Source organism: Oncorhynchus nerka, linkage group LG10 (genome assembly GCF_034236695.1).
Source record: "Oncorhynchus nerka isolate Pitt River linkage group LG10, Oner_Uvic_2.0, whole genome shotgun sequence".
Lineage (NCBI taxonomy): Eukaryota > Metazoa > Chordata > Actinopteri > Salmoniformes > Salmonidae > Oncorhynchus > Oncorhynchus nerka.
The window spans coordinates 96,995,477-97,017,192 of NC_088405.1; the positions used below are offsets into that span (position 1 = coordinate 96,995,477).

General features: G+C 48.1%; 1 protein-coding gene across 1 annotated transcript in view; it reads left to right on the forward strand.

Annotated features, from left to right (window-relative positions):
- The first annotated feature begins 10,643 nt into the window (after positions 1-10,643).
- LOC115122935 (globoside alpha-1,3-N-acetylgalactosaminyltransferase 1-like) overlaps positions 10,644-21,716 on the forward strand; it is a 63,411-nt gene continuing 52,338 nt past the window's right edge. Inside the window, exon 1 of the mRNA XM_029652204.2 lies at positions 10,644-10,934. Coding sequence (XP_029508064.1) covers positions 10,850-10,934 — 85 coding nt within the window. The 5' untranslated portion in view covers positions 10,644-10,849. The remainder of the gene's footprint in view (positions 10,935-21,716) is intronic.

The following is a 21,716-nucleotide window of genomic DNA, read 5'->3' on the forward strand; positions in this document are numbered from 1 at the left end:
GACTGAAGCTGACTGGCATCGAGTCCACTGGACTGAAGCTGGCATCAAGACCGCTGAACTGAAGCTGGCATCGAGACCTGGACTGAACATCGAGAGCTGGACTGAAGCTGGCATCAGACGCTTAACTGAAGCTTGCATTGAGACCTCTTAACTGAAGCTGGCATCGAGACCGCTTAACTGAAACTGGCATCGAGACAGCTGAACTGAAGCTGACTGGCATCGAGACCGCTGGACTGAAGCTGGCATCAAGACCGCTGAACTGAAGCTGGCATCGAGACCGCTGGACTGAAGCTTGCATCGAGACCGCTGGACTGAAGCTGGCATCCAGACCGCTTAACTGAAACTTGCATTGAGACCTCTTAACTGAAGCTGGCATCGAGACCGCTTAACTGAAGCTGGCATCGAGACAGCTGAACTGAAGCTGACTGGCATCGAGACCGCTGGACTGAAACTGGCATCAAGACCGCTGGACTGAAGCTGGCATCAAGAACGCCTAACTGAAGCTGGCATCGAGATCACTTAACTGAAGCTTGCATCAAGACCGCTGAACTGAAGCTGGCATCGAGACCGCTTAACTGAAGCTTGCATCGAGACCGTTGGACTGAAGCTGGCCTCGAGACCAGTGAACTGAAGCTGGCATCGAGACCACTTAACTGAAGCTTGCATCGAGACCACTTAACTGAAGCTGGCATCGAGACCTCTTAACTGAAGCTTGCATCGAGACCACTTAACTGAAGCTGGCATCGAGACCGCTGGACTGAAGCTGGCATCGAGACCGCTGGACTGAAGCTGGCTTCGAGTCCACTGGACTGAAGCTGGCATCGAGAACGCTTAACTGAAGCTTGCATTGAGACCTCTTAACTGAAGCTGGCATCGAGACCGCTTAACTGAAGCTGGCATCGAGACAGCTGAACTGAAGCTGACTGGCATCGAGACCGCTGGACTGAAGCTGGCATCAAGACCGCTGAACTGAAGCTGGCATCGAGACCGCTGGACTGAAGCTTGCATCGAGACCGCTGGACTGAAGCTGGCATCCAGACCGCTTAACTGAAACTTGCATTGAGACCTCTTAACTGAAGCTGGCATCGAGACCGCTTAACTGAAACTGGCATCGAGACAGCTGAACTGAAGCTGACTGGCATCGAGACCGCTGGACTGAAGCTGGCATCAAGACCGCTGAACTGAAGCTGGCATCGAGACCACTTAACTGAAGCTTGCATCGAGACCGCTGGACTGAAGCTGGCATCAAGACCGCTGGACTGAAGCTGGCATCGCCTAACTGAAGCTGGCATCGAGACCCTAACTGAAGCTTGCATCAAGACCGCTGAACTGAAGCTGGCATCGAGACCACTTAACTGAAGCTTGCATCGAGACCGTTGGACTGAAGCTGGCCTCGAGACCACTGAACTGAAGCTGGCATCGAGACCGTTAACTGAAGCTTGCATCGAGACCATAACTGAAGCTGGCATCGAGACCTCTTAACTGAAGCTTGCATCGAGACCACTGAACTGAAGCTGGCATCGAGACCGCTGGACTGAAGCTGGCATCGAGTCCACTGGACTGAAGCTCTTAGACCGCTGGACTGAAGCTTGCATCGAGACCGCTGAAGAGCTCGCATCGAGACCACTGAACTGAAGCTGGCATCGAACGCTTAACTGAAGCTTGCATTGAGACCTCTTAACTGAAGCTGGCATCGAGACCGCTTAACTGAAGCTGGCATCGAGTCAGCTGAACTGAAGCTGACTGGCATCGAGACCGCTGGACTGAAGCTGGCATCAAGACCGCTGAACTGAAGCTGGCATCGAGACCGCTGGACTGAAGCTTGCATCGAGACCGCTGGACTGAAGCTGGCATCCAGACCGCTTAACTGAAACTTGCATTGAGACCTCTTAACTGAAGCTGGCATCGAGACCGCTTAACTGAAGCTGGCATCGAGACAGCTGAACTGAAGCTGACTGGCATCGAGACCGCTGGACTGAAGCTGGCATCAAGACCGCTGAACTGAAGCTGGCATCGAGACCGCTGGACTGAAGCTTGCATCGAGACCGCTGGACTGAAGCTGGCATCCAGACCGCTTAACTGAAACTTGCATTGAGACCTATTAACTGAAGCTGGCATCGAGACCGCTTAACTGAAGCTGGCATCGAGACAGCTGAACTGAAGCTGACTGGCATCGAGACCGCTGGACTGAAGCTGGCATCAAGACCGCTGAACTGAATCTGGCATCGAGACCACTTAACTGAAGCTTGCATCGAGACCGCTGGACTGAAGCTGGCATCAAGAACGCCTAACTGAAGCTGGCATCGAGACCACTTAACTGAAGCTTGCATCAAGACCGCTGAACTGAAGCTGGCATCGAGACCGCTTAACTGAAGCTTGCATCGAGACCGCTGGACTGAAGCTGGCATCAAGACCGCTGGACTGAAGCTGGCATCAAGAACGCCTAACTGAAGCTGGCATCGAGACCACTTAACTGAAGCTTGCATCAAGACCGCTGAACTGAAGCTGGCATCGAGACCGCTTAACTGAAGCTTGCATTGTGACCTCTTAACTGAAGCTGGCATCGAGACCGCTTAACTGAAGCTGGCATCGAGACCGCTGGACTGAAGCTGGCATCGAGTCCACTGGACTGAAGCTGGCATCGAGACCGCTGGACTGAAGCTGGCATCGAGACCGCTGAACTGAAGCTCGCATCGAGACCACTGAACTGAAGCTGGCATCGAGAACGCTTAACTGAAGCTTGCATTGAGACCTCTTAACTGAAGCTGGCATCGAGACCGCTTAACTGAAGCTGGCATCGAGACAGCTGAACTGAAGCTGACTGGCATCGAGACCGCTGGACTGAAGCTGGCATCAAGACCGCTGAACTGAAGCTGGCATCGAGACCGCTGGACTGAAGCTTGCATCGAGACCGCTGGACTGAAGCTGGCATCCAGACCGCTTAACTGAAACTTGCATTGAGACCTCTTAACTGAAGCTGGCATCGAGACCGCTTAACTGAAGCTGGCATCGAGACAGCTGAACTGAAGCTGACTGGCATCGAGACCGCTGGACTGAAGCTGGCATCAAGACCGCTGAACTGAATCTGGCATCGAGACCACTTAACTGAAGCTTGCATCGAGAACGCTGGACTGAAGCTGGCATCAAGAACGCCTAACTGAAGCTGGCATCGAGACCACTTAACTGAAGCTTGCATCAAGACCGCTGAACTGAAGCTGGCATCGAGACCGCTTAACTGAAGCTTGCATCGAGACCGTTGGACTGAAGCTGGCCTCAAGACCACTGGCCTGAAGCTGGCATCGAGACCACTTAACTGAAGCTTGCATCGAGACCACTTAACTGAAGCTTGCATCGAGACCTCTTAACTGAAGCTTGCATCGAGACCACTTAACTGAAGCTGGCATCGAGACCGCTGGACTGAAGCTGGCATCGAGACCGCTGAACTGAAGCTCGCATCGAGACCACTGAACTGAAGCTGGCATGATCTAACTGAATTTATTGAGACCTCTTAACTGAAGCTGGCATCGAGACCGCTTAACTGAAGCTGGCATCGAGACAGCTGAACTGAAGCTGACTGGCATCGAGACCGCTGGACTGAAGCTGGCATCAAGACCGCTGAACTGAAGCTGGCATCGAGACCGCTGGACTGAAGCTTGCATCGAGACCGCTGGACTGAAGCTGGCATCAGACCGCTTAACTGAAACTTGCATTGAGACCTCTTAACTGAAGCTGGCATCGAGACCGCTTAACTGAAGCTGGCATCGAGACAGCTGAACTGAACTGACTGGCATCGAGACCGCTGGACTGAAACTGGCATCAAGACCGCTGGACTGAAGCTGGCATCAAACCTAACTGAAGCTGGCATCAGATAACTGAAGCTTGCATCAAGACCGCTGAACTGAAGCTGGCATCGAACCGCTTAACTGAAGCTTGCATCGAGACCGTTGGACTGAAGCTGGCCTCGAGACCAGTGAACTGAAGCTGGCATCGAGACCACTTAACTGAAGCTTGCATCGAGACCACTTAACTGAAGCTGGCATCGAGACCTCTTAACTGAAGCTTGCATCGAGACCACTTAACTGAAGCTGGCATCGAGACCGCTGGACTGAAGCTGGCATCGAGACCGCTGGACTGAAGCTGGTACCGAGTCCACTGGACTGAAGCTGGCATCGAGCGGCGCAAGAATTAACTGAAGCTTGCATTGAGACCTCTTAACTGAAGCTGGCATCGAGACCGCTTAACTGAAGCTGGCATCGAGACAGCTGAACTGAAGCTGACTGGCATCGAGACCGCTGGACTGAAGCTGGCATCAAGACCGCTGAACTGAAGCTGGCATCGAGACCGCTGGACTGAAGCTTGCATCGAGACCGCTGGACTGAAGCTGGCATCAGACCGCTTAACTGAAACTTGCATTGAGACCTCTTAACTGAAGCTGGCATCGAGACCGCTTAACTGAAACTGGCATCGAGACAGCTGAACTGAAGCTGACTGGCATCGAGACCGCTGGACTGAAGCTGGCATCAAGACCGCTGAACTGAAGCTGGCATCGAGACCGCTGGACTGAAGCTTGCATCGAGACCGCTGGACTGAAGCTGGCATCAGACCGCTTAACTGAAACTTGCATTGAGACCTCTTAACTGAAGCTGGCATCGAGAGCTTAACTGAAGCTGGCATGAGACAGCTGAACCAGCTGACTGGCATCGAGACCGCTGGACTGAAACTGGCATCAAGACCGCTGGACTGAAGCTGGCATCAAAACGCCTAACTGAAGCTGGCATCGAGACCACTTAACTGAAGCTTGCATCAAGACCGCTGAACTGAAGCTGGCATTTAACTGAAGCTTGCATCGAGACCGTTGGACTGAAGCTGGCCTCGAGACCAGTGAACTGAAGCTGGCATCGAGACCACTTAACTGAAGCTTGCATCGAGACCACTTAACTGAAGCTGGCATCGAGACCTCTTAACTGAAGCTTGCATCGAGACCACTTAACTGAAGCTGGCATCGAGACCGCTGGACTGAAGCTGGCATCGAGACCGCTGGACTGAAGCTGGCTTCGAGTCCACTGGACTGAAGCTGGCATCGAGACAGCAACTGAAGCTTGCATTGAGACCTCTTAACTGAAGCTGGCATCGAGACCGCTTAACTGAAGCTGGCATCGAGACAGCTGAACTGAAAGCTGACTGGCATCGAGACCGCTGGACTGAAGCTGGCATCAAGACCGCTGAACTGAAGCTGGCATCGAGACCGCTGGACTGAAGCTTGCATCGAGACCGCTGGACTGAAGCTGGCATCCAGACCGCTTAACTGAAACTTGCATTGAGACCTCTTAACTGAAGCTGGCATCGAGACCGCTTAACTGAAACTGGCATCGAGACAGCTGAACTGAAGCTGACTGGCATCGAGACCGCTGGACTGAAGCTGGCATCAAGACCGCTGAACTGAAGCTGGCATCGAGACCACTTAACTGAAGCTTGCATCGAGACCGCTGGACTGAAGCTGGCATCAAGACCGCTGGACTGAAGCTGGCATCAAGAACGCCTAACTGAAGCTGGCATCGAGACCACTTAACTGAAGCTTGCATCAAGACCGCTGAACTGAAGCTGGCATCGAGACCGCTTAACTGAAGCTTGCATCGAGACCGTTGGACTGAAGCTGGCCTCGAGACCACTGAACTGAAGCTGGCATCGAGACCACTTAACTGAAGCTTGCATCGAGACCACTTAACTGAAGCTGGCATCGAGACCTCTTAACTGAAGCTTGCATCGAGACCACTGAACTGAAGCTGGCATCGAGACCGCTGGACTGAAGCTGGCATCGAGTCCACTGGACTGAAGCTGGCATCGAGACCGCTGGACTGAAGCTGGCATCGAGACCGCTGAACTGAAGCTCGCATCGAGACCACTGAACTGAAGCTGGCATCGAGAACGCTTAACTGAAGCTTGCATTGAGACCTCTTAACTGAAGCTGGCATCGAGACCGCTTAACTGAAGCTGGCATCGAGTCAGCTGAACTGAAGCTGACTGGCATCGAGACCGCTGGACTGAAGCTGGCATCAAGACCGCTGAACTGAAGCTGGCATCGAGACCGCTGGACTGAAGCTTGCATCGAGACCGCTGGACTGAAGCTGGCATCCAGACCGCTTAACTGAAACTTGCATTGAGACCTCTTAACTGAAGCTGGCATCGAGACCGCTTAACTGAAGCTGGCATCGAGACAGCTGAACTGAAGCTGACTGGCATCGAGACCGCTGGACTGAAGCTGGCATCAAGACCGCTGAACTGAAGCTGGCATGAGACCGCTGGACTGAAGCTTGCATCGAGACAGCTGGACTGAAGCTGGCATCAGACCGCTTAACTGAAACTTGCATTGAGACCTATTAACTGAAGCTGGCATCGAGACCGCTTAACTGAAGCTGGCATCGAGACAGCTGAACTTTGACTGGCATCGAGACCGCTGGACTGAAGCTGGCATCAAGACCGCTGAACTGAATCTGGCATCGAGACCACTTAACTGAAGCTTGCATCGAGACCGCTGGACTGAAGCTGGCATCAAGAACGCCTAACTGAAGCTGGCATGAGACCACTTAACTGAAGCTTGCATCAAGCCCGCTGAACTGAAGCTGGCATCGGCAGCAACTGAAGCCATCGAGATTTCCCACTGGACTGAAGCTGGCATCAAGACCGCTGGACTGAAGCTGGCATCAGAACGCCTAACTGAAGCTGGCATCGAGACCACTTAACTGAAGCTTGCATCAAGACCGCTGAACTGAAGCTGGCATCGAAAATGGCAAAACTGAAGGTGCATTGCTGACCTCTTAACTGAAGCTGGCATCGAGAAAGCAACTGAAGCTGGCATCGAGACCGCTGGACTGAAGCTGGCATCGAGTCCACTGGACTGAAGCTGGCATCGAGACGCTGGACTGAAGCTGGCATCGAGACCGCTGAACAAACTATCGAGACCACTGAACTGAAGCTGGCATGAGAGCAACTGAAGCTTGCATTGAGACCTCTTAACTGAAGCTGGCATCAAGCCTAACTGAAGCTGGCATCGAGACAGCTGAACTGCAGAAGCTGACTGGCATCGAGACCGCTGGACTGAAGCTGGCATCAAGACCGCTGAACTGAAGCTGGCCCGAGACTTGCATGCCCGCTGGACTGAAGCTGGCATCCAGGTAGACCAGTTGTCATAACTGAAACTTGCATTGAGACCTCTTAACTGAAGCTGGCATCGAGATTGCATATTGAAGCTGGCATGTGGAGACAGCTGAACTGAATTGACTGGCATCGAGATTTTCACCGCTGGACTGAAGCTGGCATCAAGACCGCTGAACTGAATCTGGCATCGAGACCACTTAACTGAAGCTTGCATGGCACAAACGGGGCTGGACTGAAGCTGGCATCAAAACGCCTAACTGAAGCTGCATTGGAGAACTTAACTGAAGCTTGCATCAAGACCGCTGAACTGAAGCTGGCATCGCTTAACTGAAGCTTGCATCGAGACCGTTGGACTGAAGCTGGCCTCAAGACCACTGGCCTGAAGCTGGCATCGAGACCCTAACTGAAGCTTGCATCGAGACCATTAACTGAAGCTTGCATGAGACCTCTTAACTGAAGCTTGCATCGAGACCACTTAACTGAAGCTGGCATCGAGACCGCTGGACTGACTGTTGACGTGGAAAGCAAAGAGTTTGAATCAGCTGGCATCGAGACCGCTGAACTGAAGCTCGCATGAGACCACTGAACTGAAGCTGGCATGGCTAAGCATAACTGAAGCTTGCATTGAGACCTCTTAACTGAAGCTGGCATCGAGAGTCTGTAACTGAAGCTGGCAAGACAGCTGAACAAGCTGACTGGCATCGAGACCGCTGGACTGAAGCTGGCATCAAGACCGCTGAACTGAAGCTGCATGCTGGACTGAAGCTTGCATCGAGACCGCTGGACTGAAGCTGGCACAAAGTTAACTGAAACTTTTGAGACCTATTAACTGAAGCTGGCATCGAGACCGCTTAACTGAAGCTGGCATCGAGACAGCTGAACTTGACTGGCATCGAGACCGCTGGACTGAAGCTGGCATCAAGACCGCTGAACTGAATCTGGCATCGAGACCACTTAACTGAAGCTTGCATCGAGACCGCTGGACTGAAGCTGGCATCAAGACGCCTAACTGAAGCTGGCATCGAGACCACTTAACTGAAGCTTGCATCAAGACCGCTGAACTGAAGCTGGCATCGAACCGCTTAACTGAAGCTTGCATCGAGACCGCTGGACTGAAGCTGGCATCAAGACGCTGGACTGAAGCTGGCATCAAGAACGCCTAACTGAAGCTGGCATCGAGACCACTTAACTGAAGCTTGCATCAAGACCGCTGAACTGAAGCTGGCATCGAGACCGCTTAACTGAAGCTTGCATTGTGACCTCTTAACTGAAGCTGGCATGAGACCGCTTAACTGAAGCTGGCATCGAGACCGCTGGACTGAAGCTGGCATCGAGTCCACTGGACTGAAGCTGGCATCGAGACACCGCTGGACTGAAGCTGGCATCGAGACCGCTGAACTGAAGCTCGCATCGAGACCACTGAACTGAAGCTGGCATCGAGAGATACGCTTAACTGAAGCTTGCATTGAGACCTCTTAACTGAAGCTGGCATCGAGACCGCTTAACTGAAGCTGGCATCGAGACAGCTGAAAAGCTGACTGGCATCGAGACCGCTGGACTGAAGCTGGCATCAAGACCGCTGAACTGAAGCTGGCATCGAGACCGCTGGACTGAAGCTTGCATCGAGACCGCTGGACTGAAGCTGGCATCATTTATATAACTGAAACTTGCATTGAGACCTCTTAACTGAAGCTGGCATCGAGAAGATTAACTGAAGCTGGCATCGAGACAGCTGAACTATTGACTGGCATCGAGACCGCTGGACTGAAGCTGGCATCAAGATTGCTGAACTGAATCTGGCATTTTTTTAACTGAAGCTTGCTGGACTGAAGCTGGCATCAAGACGCCTAACTGAAGCTGGCATGAGACCATTTAAAAGCTTGCATCAAGACCGCTGAACTGAAGCTGGCATCGAGACCCAGCAACTGAAGCTTGCATCGAGACCGTTGGACTGAAGCTGGCCTCAAGACCACTGGCCTGAAGCTGGCATCGAGACCACTTAACTGAAGCTTGCATCGAGACCACTTAACTGAAGCTTGCATCGAGACCTCTTAACTGAAGCTTGCATCGAGACCACTTAACTGAAGCTGGCATCGAGACCGCTGGACTGAAGCTGGCATCGAGACCGCTGGACTGAAGCTTGTATCAAGACCGCTGAACTGAAGCTGGCATCGAGACCGCTGGACTGAAGCTTGCATCGAGACCGCTGGACTGAAGCTGGCATCCAGACCGCTTAACTGAAACTTGCATTGAGACCTCTTAACTGAAGCTGGCATCGAGACCGCCTAACTGAAGCTGGCATCGAGACCACTTAACTGAAGCTTGTATCAAGACCGCTGAACTGAAGCTGGCATCGAGACCGCTTAACTGAAGCTTGCATCGAGACCGTTGGACTGAAGCTGGCCTCAAGACCACTGGCCTGAAGCTGGCATCGAGACCACTTAACTGAAGCTTGCATCGAGACCACTTAACTGAAGCTTGCATCGAGACCTCTTAACTGAAGCTGGCATCAAGACCGCTTAACTGAAGCTGGCATCGAGACCGCTGGACTGAAGCTTGCATCGAGACCGCTGGACTGAAGCTTGTATCAAGACCGCTGAACTGAAGCTGGCATCGAGACCGCTGGACTGAAGCTTGCATCGAGACCGCTGGACTGAAGCTGGCATCCAGACCGCTTAACTGAAACTTGCATTGAGACCTCTTAACTGAAGCTGGCATCGAGACCGCTTAACTGAAGCTGGCATCGAGACAGCTGAACTGAAGCTGACTGGCATCGAGACCGCTGGACTGAAGCTGGCATCAAGACCGCTTAACTGAAGCTGGCATCGAGACCGCTGGACTGAAGCTTGCATCGAGACCGCTGGACTGAAGCTGGCATCCAGACCACTTAACTGAAGCTGGCATCGAGACCGCTGGACTGAAGCTCGCATCGAGACCACTAAACTGAAGCTGGCATCGAGAACGCTTAACTGAAGCTTGCATTGAGACCTCTTAACTGAAGCTGGCATCGAGACCGCTTAACTGAAGCTGGCATCGAGACAGCTGAACTGAAGCTGACTGGCATCGAGACCGCTGGACTGAAGCTGGCATCCAGACTGCTTAAGTGAAGCTGGCATCAAACCGCTTTGTCCTAAAAATGCTTTCCAGTTTCACTGACACGCATCTAACTCGCTTGTGATGGCTGATACGCCAAAAGCCTCCCTCTCTCTTGTTTCACTTTGTAAAACAATGGATTGTAGCCCAATAACAAGGAACAGCGTTCCCGACCTCCCTTGTTAATGGGATACAATCCACAGCTACGCTATTTAAAAAAAAAGCCTTATCGTGGTGTAGTAGACTATTCTGAATTATTTCTGAACAGACAGCAGTAATTATATAACTTTGGCAAATGTATTTACATTTATCAATGGTGATGCAGTTCCTCCAGAAACCATCTCGCGATTCTATTAGGAAATAAATGACGAAGTGCAACGCTGGAGAGATGAGAGTTTGCAGGCTGATCAGTCTATCAGAGCAGAGAGAGGGAGAGAGATCATAGAAAGTGGGTCTCGTTTTTGTTTTGCGAGATATACTGGCGCGCTTCTCACATAGCCAAGCGTTGGCCTCACACATAAGTTACAATGTTGCTCAAACCAAATAGGCTCCGGAACAAAACAGTCCAAAACGGAGAAGATCCGGCTCAAATTAAGCACTGATGACGAGCCTTCAGATGGTGATGGTGGGGAGATTTTTAGTCTTCGGCAACTGTTGCTGTGCCACAGCAAGTGAGCGAATGAGGGGTAAGTTGAAATATTTACATTTCAAGATGTATACCCATTGTTATAAAGATAAGAAATGGATTATTGCACATAGTTATAGCTGCATTGTTTGAATTTGATCGGTAACCGAAAAAGTTGCTGGATTGAATCCTCGATCTGACAAAGTAAACATCTGTCGTCCTGCCCCACTGTTCACAATTTCCGTTTTATGGCATTTGTGTCATGTATTAAAGTCTCTGATACCCTGATGAAGACAGCTTGGCTGTCGAAACGTTGGTAATTACATTTTTGCATCTGAGCTCCTAGAGTGTGCGGCTCTCTTTTATTTTCAAGTTTTCTACTCCCGCTAGCCAGCACCTCGCCTAAATAGGTGTGCGTTTATTTTTCTTCTAGATGTATTAACGTCTCACCTTGGTTAAATTACCACATTTGGGCTTTTAAAAGTGAACTTATGAAAGGCTGAACGTAAACGGAAGGCCTGCAAACGTCAATTATTCTATGAGGATATGATGAGAAATCACAACGTTGCGGACTACGCCTCTACCTTGATCCCAGAAAACTGCCTCAACTTGAACGTTCTGTTTTAAAACAATTGATCGTGTTGTTGGTGCCCCTCTAATAGTGATATTATCGATCTATTTGAACAGTTTTCACGATTATTTACAGAAAATATAGACACATATTGAATCCCAGATTGACAGTAGCCAACCCACACCAGTATTTCTGGTCAGGGGGCACTTCAAGGCAACTATTCTTAGACCGTCTACTGCTCCCTTTTGCTCATTTGAGTCTCTCCTTGATACTGTAGCTCACCATGAAGACCTGCCCCTTAGACGTGGTCCCTACTAGACTACTCAGAGGTCTACTGTTGGCCCCAACATTGTGTCTATTGTTAAAGTCTCTCTGACCTCTAGTTCCTTTCCAGACTATATTAAAACTGCTCTGCACAAACGTCTTCTTAAAAAGCATAGACCCCCCCTTACTCACTGAATAATTGACAAACCGAACTCTAAACTTCTTAGTATCAACAACTTATTTGTTTGAATTGTCGGGCTTCCGCTTACTTCACAGCACACGAACTGTTTCCTTAAAAAACAGTATTGACTGCTAATGCCATTGAATGCTCTATCCTAGTTCTCTATATCCTAGTTCTCTATCTCCTAGTTCTCTATCCTAGTTCTCTATCCTAGTTCTCTATCTCTTAGTTCTCTATCCTAGTTCTCTATCCTAGTTCTCTATCTCCTAGTTCTCTATCCTAGTTCTCTATCCTAGTTCTCTATCCTAGTTCTCTATCTCCTAGTTCTCTATCTCCTAGTTCTCTATCTCCTAGTTCTCTATGTATCCCTGTGTATGTTTTCCCTTTGTGACATCATCCTCTGTCATGATTCCGTTTCACTGCTATGTGGATGACAAGCAGCTTTCTTTACCAATCAGACCCAGTGATCAGGCAAATTAAATCACATTTTATTGGTCACAGTCACGTGGTTAGCAGATGTTAATGCGAGTGTAGTGAAATGCTTGTTCATCTAGTTCTGACAGTGCAGTAATATCTAACAAGTAATCTAACAACTCCACAACAACTACCTAATACACACAAATCTAAAGGGATGGAATAAGAATATGTACATATACATATAAGTATGTGGATGAGTGATGGACGAACGGCAAGATGCAATAGATGGTATAAAATACAGTATTATACATATGATATGACTATGTAAACATTATTAAAGTGACTAGTAAATCCTTTATTAAAGTGGCCAATGATTTCGAGGCTGTATGTTGGCAGCAGCCTCTCTGTGTTAGTGATGGCTGTTTAACAGTCTGATGGCCTTGAGATATGAGCTGTTTTTCAGTCTTTTGGTCCCAGCTTTGATGCACCTGTACTGACTTCGCCTTCTGGATGGTAGCGGGGTGAACAGGCAGTGGCTTGGGTGGTTGTTGTCCTTCTGGATGATAGCGGGGTGAATGATCTTGGCCTTCCTTTTTGGCCTTCCTGTGACATCGGTGTTGTAGGTGTCCTGAAGGGAAGATAGTTTGCCCCCAGTGATGTGTTGTGCAGACCTCACTACCCTCTGGAGAGCCTTACGGTTGTGGGCGGTACAGTTGCCATACCAGGCGGTGATACAGCCCGACAGGATGCTCTCAATTGTGCACCTATAAAAGTTTGTGAGGGTTTTAGGTGACAGACACATTTCTTCAGCCTTCTCTGTGATGTTTACGCCGAGGAGCTTAAAACTTTCCACCTTCTCAACTGCTGTCCCTTCGATGTGGATAGGGGGATGCTCCTGCTTCCTGGAGTCCACGATCATCTCCTTTGTTTTGTTTGACGTTGAGTGAGAGGTTGTTTTCCAAACATCACACTCCGAGTAAAATAAAATGGTGATCCTAACTGACCTAAAACAGGGGATTTTTATAAGGGTTAAATGTCAGGAATAGGGAAACTGAGTTTAAATGTATTTGGCTAAGGTGTATGTAAACTTCCGACTTCAACTGTAAGTATTCAGACCCTTTACTTTGAGACTTAAAATTGAGCTCAGGTGCATCCTGTTTCCATTGATAATCCTTGAGATGTTTCTACAACTTGATTGGAGTCCACTTGAGGCAAATGCTTGGACATTATTTGGAAAGGCACACACCTGTCTATATATGGTCCCACAGTTGACAGTTTATGTCAGAGCAAAAACCAAGCCATGAGGTCAAAGGAATTTTCCGTAGAGGTCCGAGACAGGATTGTGTCAAGGCACAGATGTACAGAGGGGTACCAAAAAATGTCTGCAGCCTTGAAGGTCCCCAAGACCACAGTGGCCTCCATCATTCTTAAATGGAAGAAGTTTGGAACCACCAAGACCCTTCCTAGAGCTGGCTGTCTAAACTGAGCAATCAGGGGGAGAAGGGCCTTGGTCAGGGAGGTGACCAAGAACCCGATGATCACTCTGCCAGAGCTCTAGAGTTCCTCTGTGGAGATGGGAGAACCTTCCAGAAGGACAACCATCTCTACAGCACTCCAACAATCGGGCCTTTATGGTAGAGTGGCTAGTGGGAAGCTGAGGGAAAGATTTATCTCTAACATCTGTGGTCGTCGTGTCTGACATAAAGAATGTATCACTGTGTCGTTCTCAATAAACCTAGTCCTGAACTAAAGAGCCTGGATCCTCTTTAGGTTTCTTCCTAGATTCCAGGCCTTTCTAGGGAGTTTTTCCTAGCCACCGTGCTTCTACATCTGCATTGCTTGCTGTTTGGGGTTTTAGGCTGGGTTTCTATACAGCATTTTGTGACATCGGCTGATGTAAGAAGGGCTTTATAAGTACATTTGATTGAGTTCAGTAGAGAATCTCGATGGATAATGATTTTTAACCCTGGGCTAGGTTTAGTCTGTGTCTGGGAAACCGGCCCTCTAGTGGTATAACTGTATCAGTACACCCGTAGCACTTTTCTTTCTATCTAGAACCAAAAAGGGTTCTTCAGCTGTCCCCATACGAGAACCCTTTTGAAGAAACCCTTTTGGTTCCATGTAGAACCATTTCCGCAGAGAGTTCTACATGGAACCCAAAAGAGTTTAACCTGGAACCAAAAAAAGGGTTCACCTGTGTAGACAGCCGCAGAATACTTTTGGAACCCTTCTTTGTTCTAAGTGTGGAGGACAGAGTTCGGGAGTGCAGTTCACACAGACAGACAGCAGGGGGAGACAATGCCCTGCCCTGCTCTATTGGACGCAACACTGCAGGCTTTTGTTCCATTCCAGCACTAACAAACTTGATGCTAACATAACTAACTAAATGATCAGACAGACATTGATTAGTTAGTATGGGACTAGGATGGAACCTCCCTCCATCCATGCTTGTACCAATCCGATACTTTATGCCTGCTTGAGTAGAGTGAACGAGTGTATACTTCTGGAGAGAGGGAAGCTCAATGGAAACATGTATTTGTACAGTGACTCGTTTAGACCGCTACTGTAGAGTATTACTGTACATTCACCCAGGACCAGGTGATTTTCAGGGACATCAGTCAAAATGCCTATAAGTGAGTACAATTTAAAAAAATCAAGTCAATAAAAAAAAAATAATAAGTACATAGATGTCATTGGGCCTACATGTAGATATGATAAGTGATATGATTTAGTAGATAAAATGGTTAAGGTTTGTTTGACGAGTTGGCGTTTTTGTGTTGTTTAAAAAAATCTATTAATGTACGAACGCGCATTATTTAATTCCCCTTATAAATGGCTTGGCGCGTTCATGTTCCCCCCTATATGCAGTATTTAATTTCTACAACATGTTTATCTTGTTGTTGTTTTAACTCGTTCGCAAATATGGTCAGTATTTACTGTGAGCTAATCATGTATGGAGGAAATGTTTGGTCCAGTCGCTATATGGTTAAATTCTTCTTGATTAACAGATACCCATGTTGGTTTCTGCACTCTGAGATTACGACAAGCTTTTGAAATCTTTTCATTTTTTTTTTTGCAAATACTGTTTGGTCAACAGGGAATCACAAATAAATGCACAGTGTCACACAATAAGGCGAATGTCAACTATTTATTAAGCTATCGGCTCGGGGGCAGGAACATTTGTCATGAAAGTCTGGTTGGGGCATATTGTCACACTGATTTCGGGGCATGTTGTCATGTGAAACCTATTGAAGCCTCTGCATATCCATGACATGTGTGACGACCCTCCCACTCTGTCTGCCGTATTCTGTCTTTGTTCTTGTTTCCTTATTAGGATGCCGGTGGGCGGAGTTGGGAGGGTCGTCAGCTACATGGGAAACACCTGGGCCAGGTGTCTCCCAGGATAAATAGACCTCTCCCAGGATAAATGGAGACTCTCTCCATGCAGACACCTTTTGTAGATTGTGTTGTGGTTCTTGGTGGCCTTTTGTTTGTTTGCTTTGGCACCTTTCATCACCCTGCATTATCACATTCATGCATGCAAAACACTCACTTACACTACTGATTACTGATTACACACACCATTGTATATTATACTTAGTTGCTTTAGTTAATAAATATATATTTTGCTACTCCTTATCTCCACGTTGTCTCCCTTTGTTACGGGCTTTGAGCCGGTTCGTGACAAGTGGGGGCTCGTCCGGGATCTTTGAACTACTGGTTTGGGAGACCGTGGAGGTACGTGTTTGCATATTGTGGTTGAGTTTGATAGGCCCAGTATTGGTTGCCTTTGTTGTTTGGTTTGTGTGCTGCGTTGGAGAGAGATAATGGTTAGTTTCCAGGCCCTGCCTAGCCTGTAAACTCTTGTTCTACTTTCTGTTGGGAAGTCAGTCTGAGGAGGTGAGTAAATCGGCTGTGTACCTCGGTAGGAGATTGTGTAGGGTAGTGAAACTTGCTACCCGGAGCTATAGCCTTTTTCCCCTGATAGGTTTAGCGACGTGTTTCATTTTTTGGAATATGTTGGGCATGGTTAATGTTTGTTATTTTTGTGTGGTGTCTGTGGACTGAGCAGTTGTCTCGGGGGCACATCCGTGGCTTGGTGGAATTTGCCAGCATGCTGGGGAGTTCTATTTCCTTGCCAGCGGGCTACAGTGCGTAAATTCCCACCGCAAATCTGCACGAAGACTAGGGTTGAGTTATTGTAGGTTTTGGGGAAGCTCCGTATCTCATCTCTCTTCTGTGGTGCTCAGGGTGATTGTCAATTCTCTGGTTGTGGTCTGGTGTGCTCAGCAGAAGGGAAGAGCCAGAATTTTTTTTTTTGTGTGATTATGGCGTCTTATGTAGATAAGTTCATTCGCTCTCCATCAGAGGAATTGTTAGATTTAGGTAATAAAGAACAGCTGTTGAAGGTCGCGGAACACTACAAGGTTGAGATTAGTGATAAACGTCTATAGAATTCTATTAGGTTGATATTGAAGGCCAATCTGATGGAGAGTGGTATTCTTGAAGTTACCACTGGGCCAGCCTCTGCTGAGGATTTGTCGTCTCCCCATAACGTTACAATGGACATTCCATCGGTTAGTCCTAGTAGCCTTCTTTTTGAACAGCAGAAAGAACTGCTTTTGTTACAGCTGGAGCATGATCGTGAGAAGAGAGAGCATGATCGGCAGCATGATCGTGTAAAATATGAAAAGGAATTGGCATTTAAACAAGATATGGAGCGTGCTAAAATCAAATTGCAACAAGAACGTATAAAGTTGGTTAGGGAAGGAAAGATCTCAGGGGAGAGTTTGTTTTTGGAAGGTGACCCAGATTTACCTAGGGGTAGTTCCGCTTTTGGTCGTGCCCCAGAGACATTTGATATTGTTGGGAACTTACGGTTATTGCCTCAGGTTTAATGAAATGGACCCCGAGACATTCTTTTCGTTGTTTGAGCGGGTTGCTGACGCTAGGAGTTGGCCTGATTCTGACCGCACTTTAATGTTGCAGTGTGTGCTGACTGGTAAAGCGCAGGAAGCATATTCAGCTCTTAGTGTACACGACAGTGCCAGTTATGATAAAGTTAAAACAGCTGTGTTACAGATTTATGAATTGGTCCCTGAGGCTTACCGCCAACGATTTAGAACTTTAAAAAGGGATGATAACCAAACTCATGTTGAGTTTGCGCGACAGTTGTCTTTACAGTTTAATCGCTGGTGTTCCGCCTCTGCAGTTGTGACTTTCCAAGGGCTGTGTGATCTGATTATGTTAGAGCAATTTAAGGACACAATTCCTGATCGTATTGCCACGTATATTAATGAACAGAAAGTAAAGAATGTTGCTGAAGCTGCAGTTTTGGCAGACGAGTATGTGTTGACTCACAAAAGTGTCTTTGCAGAACCCCGTATTCGGAAAGAGTGGGGGCGTTCGGATAGATTTGGGCTTCGCTCACCGAGATACTTTGGTTCTCGGGCAGAGTTCTATTCAACTAGGGTTGAACCTGACTCCCATGGTAAAGCTGACTTTGGGCAGGAGTGTCACTACTGTCAAGGTTCAGGTCATTGGAAAAACGAATGTCCACTTCTCAGGTCAAGGGGTGCTTACGCTAAATCTAAGCCTACTGCGTTAGCTGCACCTGTTCCACATCAGTTCATTCATGACTCATTTCCTCAGGCCCAGGAGAATGTGAAAGTCCATATTGATCCAGACTATTTACCTTTCATTACGGAAGGTTTTGTGTCTATGTTAGGAAGTAAAGACCTTGTGCCAGTGAAGATCCTGAGAGACACAGGTGCCTCTGAATCATTTGTGTTGGAGTCTGTGTTACCCTTTTCTGCTGAGACTGATTCGGGGAATAGTGTTCTAATTAGGGGAATAGGTTTGAACACTCTGTCAGTTCCATTGCATAAACTGATGTTGGATTGTGGGCTGGTGAAGGGTGAAGTTGTTGTGGGTGTGCGTCCTTCGTTGCCTATTGAGGGTATCGATGTTATCCTTGGGAATAACTTGGCTGGTGAGCGTGTATGGCCTGTCGTGTTTCCATCTCCAGTGGTTTCCACTAAGCCGTCATTTGTTGGGATTCCTGATGAGAGTGTACAGAGTTTCCCAGAGGTGTTCTCTGCGTGTGCAGTGACACGTTCTATGAGCCGTGGCGAACTGGTCACTGCGCCGACTAATGATAATAATACAAAGTATGTCACTGTTTTCCCTGCTATCCCGTTATCTGTAACCCGCTCAGATCTAATCAATGCGCAACGGGATGACCCCACGTTGGAAGAGTTGCGTGATCAAATTGTGCCTATAGAACAGTTGGGAGATGTCGCCCATGGCTATTTTTTTCCAAGAGGATGTCCTGATGAGAAAGTGGGTGTCTCATGATAGTGTTTTTCTGGGGGAGGCAATTAGTCAGGTTGTTGTACCAGTTAAGCTTCGTGAGTTGGTGTTGGAAACTTCTCACAGCGACGTTGCTGGACATATGGGGGTGAGGAAAACCTACAATCGCATATTAAGACATTTCTTTTGGCCTAGATTAAAGAGGATGTTTCTGATTTTATCAAAACTTGTCACACCTGTCAATTAACTGGTAAGCCTAATCAAGCTATTAAACCAGTACCATTATTTCCTATTCCTGTACTCAGCCAACCTTTTGAGTATCTGATTATTGACTGTGTGGGTCCTCTGCCTCGTTCTAAAAGGGTAGCAGTTACCTGTTCACTGTGATGTGTCAGACCACTAGGTTTCCTGCTGCCTATCCTCTCCGATCTATCACGACTAAATCGGTGTTAAAAGCTTTGACTCAGTTTCTCTCATTGTTTGGAATCCCAAAGGTCATTCAGAGTGATCAAGGATCTAATTTTACCTCTAATCTGTTTGGTCAGGTTCTTCAACAGCTCCATATTAAACACAATTTGTCTAGCGCCTATCACGCGCAAAGTCAAGGAGCACTGGAACGTTTCCATCAAACACTTAAGTCTTTGTTGAGAGCTTATTGTACTGAGATGGATAAGGATTGGGAGGAGGGGTTGTCTTGTTTACTGTTAGCCGCTAGGGAAGTTTCACAGGAGAGCACAGGTTTCAGTCCAAATGACCTTGTGTTTGGACATAGGGTGCGTGGACTTTTATCTGTTCTCCAGGATGACTGGAAGTCTCCCGAGCCTCCTCAGTCCCTGTTATCGTATGTGTGTGATTTCCGGCGACGGCTGTACGCCGCTGGTGAAATGGCTAAAGAGAAGTTATCATCTTCACAGGAGAGGATGAAGGGCATATTTGATCGCCGAACTGAGCCTCGTCACTTTAGTCCAGGTGACCAGGTTCTTGCTCTGCTGCCAATTGTTGGTTCTCCTTTTCAAGCCAAGTTTCAAGGTCCATATACAGTGGTGCGCCAGTACACTGAGCAAAATTATCTAGTTGCCACTCCAGAACGGAGGAAAGCACACCAGCTGTGCCATGTAAATCTGTTAAAACCCTATTATGCACGTTCCTCTGAGACTGAACAGTGGGATTCTACAGAGGACGGTAAACCTGTTCTTTTGGCTGATACCGTTGTTTCCTTGGGTTCTTGTCGTGCTAGATCTGTGCATGAGGAGGAAGATGTTCCTGGTCCTGACGATTGTATATTGCAGGGTAGATTGAAAAATTCAGAAACACTGGATATTTTAGACAGTCTTCTCACTCACCTACCTGTTGATGGGCGGGAAGAGATGGTTGGTCTGATTCAGAGATTTCCAGGTTTGTTTTCTGATACACCTACACATACAAACTTAATAGAACATGATATTGACATTGGAGGTGCTGACCCCATTCGTCAGCGGTTCTATAGAGTTTCTTCAGAGAAACTACGTTGTCTGGATGCTGAGGTCAAGTACATGCTGGAGAGTAAGATAGCAGAGCCTTCTTTCTCCAGTTGGGCTTCTCCCTGTATCTTGATCAGGAAACCGGATGGAACAAACCGTTTTTGTACGGACTACCGTAAGATAAACAGTGTCACAAAGCCAGATTCATTTCCTCTTCCTCGGATGGAGGACTGTGTTGATCAAGTCGGTGCAGCTAAGTTTGTGAGCAAATTTGACCTGTTAAAAGGCTATTGGCAGGTGCCACTGACTAGTAGGGCACGTGAAATCTATGAATCGCTGGAAGTGACTATGAATCGCTGGAAGTGACTATGAATCGTTGGAAGTGACTATGAAGTTGACTATGAAAAATTGAAAGAAGGACCCTGATGTTCTATGATTGAGTTTTTAAGAAGGACCCTGATGTTCTTTTCGTTGGAGCTTGTAGCTGTTGGTCTTTTGTGCCATGTTCCTGAATGTTTACACGACTGACCATTGTTTCGGGTTGTCATGTTCTATCTTTCCTGTCTGTTCCCTCCTGGTCTTGTGTTCTTCTTTCCTCTTAAAATATTGCTTCCTATGCACAAAGGTTGCTGAGGTCTGTGGAGGAGGAGGATGGTTGGTGCAATTGGAGGTGTGAACACATAACCCCTCGTCAATTTGGGACGCAGAGGCCTGTGTCAATTTGGGACGCAGAGGCCTGTGTCAATTTGGGACGCAGAGGCCTGTGTCAATTTGGGACGCAGAGGCCTGTGTCAATTTGGGACGCAGAGGCCTGTGTCAATTTGGGACGCAGAGGCCTGTGTCAATTTGGGACGCGGGAGGCCTGTGTCAATTTGGGACGCGGGAGGCCTGTGTCAATTTGGGACGCGGGAGGCCTGTGTCAATTTGGGACGCGGGAGGCCTGTGTCAATTTGGGACGCGGGAGGCCTGTGTCAATTTGGGACGCGGGAGGCCTGTGTCAATTTGGGACGCGGGAGGCCTGTGTCAATTTGGGACGCGGGAGGCCTGTGTCAATTTGGGACGCGGGAGGCCTGTGTCAATTTGGGACGCGGGAGGCCAGTATGTTGTTCCAGGGTCCTTGTTGGTCCCCGGTTTTATGGGGGGGAATGTGACGACCCTCCCACTCTGTCTGCCGTATTCTGTCTTTGTTCTTGTTTCCTTATTAGGATGCCGGTGGGCGGAGTTGAGAGGGTCGTCAGCTACATGGGAAACACCTGGCCAGGTGTCTCCCAGGATAAATAGACCTCTTCCACATTCATGGAGGAGACTCTCTCCATGCAGACACCTTTTGTAGATTGTGTTGTGGTTCTTGGTGGCCTTTTGTTTGTTTGCTTTGGCACCTTTCAACACCCTGCATTATCACATTCATGCATGCAAAACACTCACTTACACTACTGATTACTGATTACACACACCATTGTATATTATACTTAGTTGCTTTAGTTAATAAATATATATTTTGCTACTCCTTATCTCCACGTTGTCTCCCTTTGTTACGGGCTTTGAGCCGGTTCGTGACACATGGGACAGAAGGCTCACATTTGAACTAATGTGAAAACACTCATTTACACACACATACACACGCATATTTATGAATTT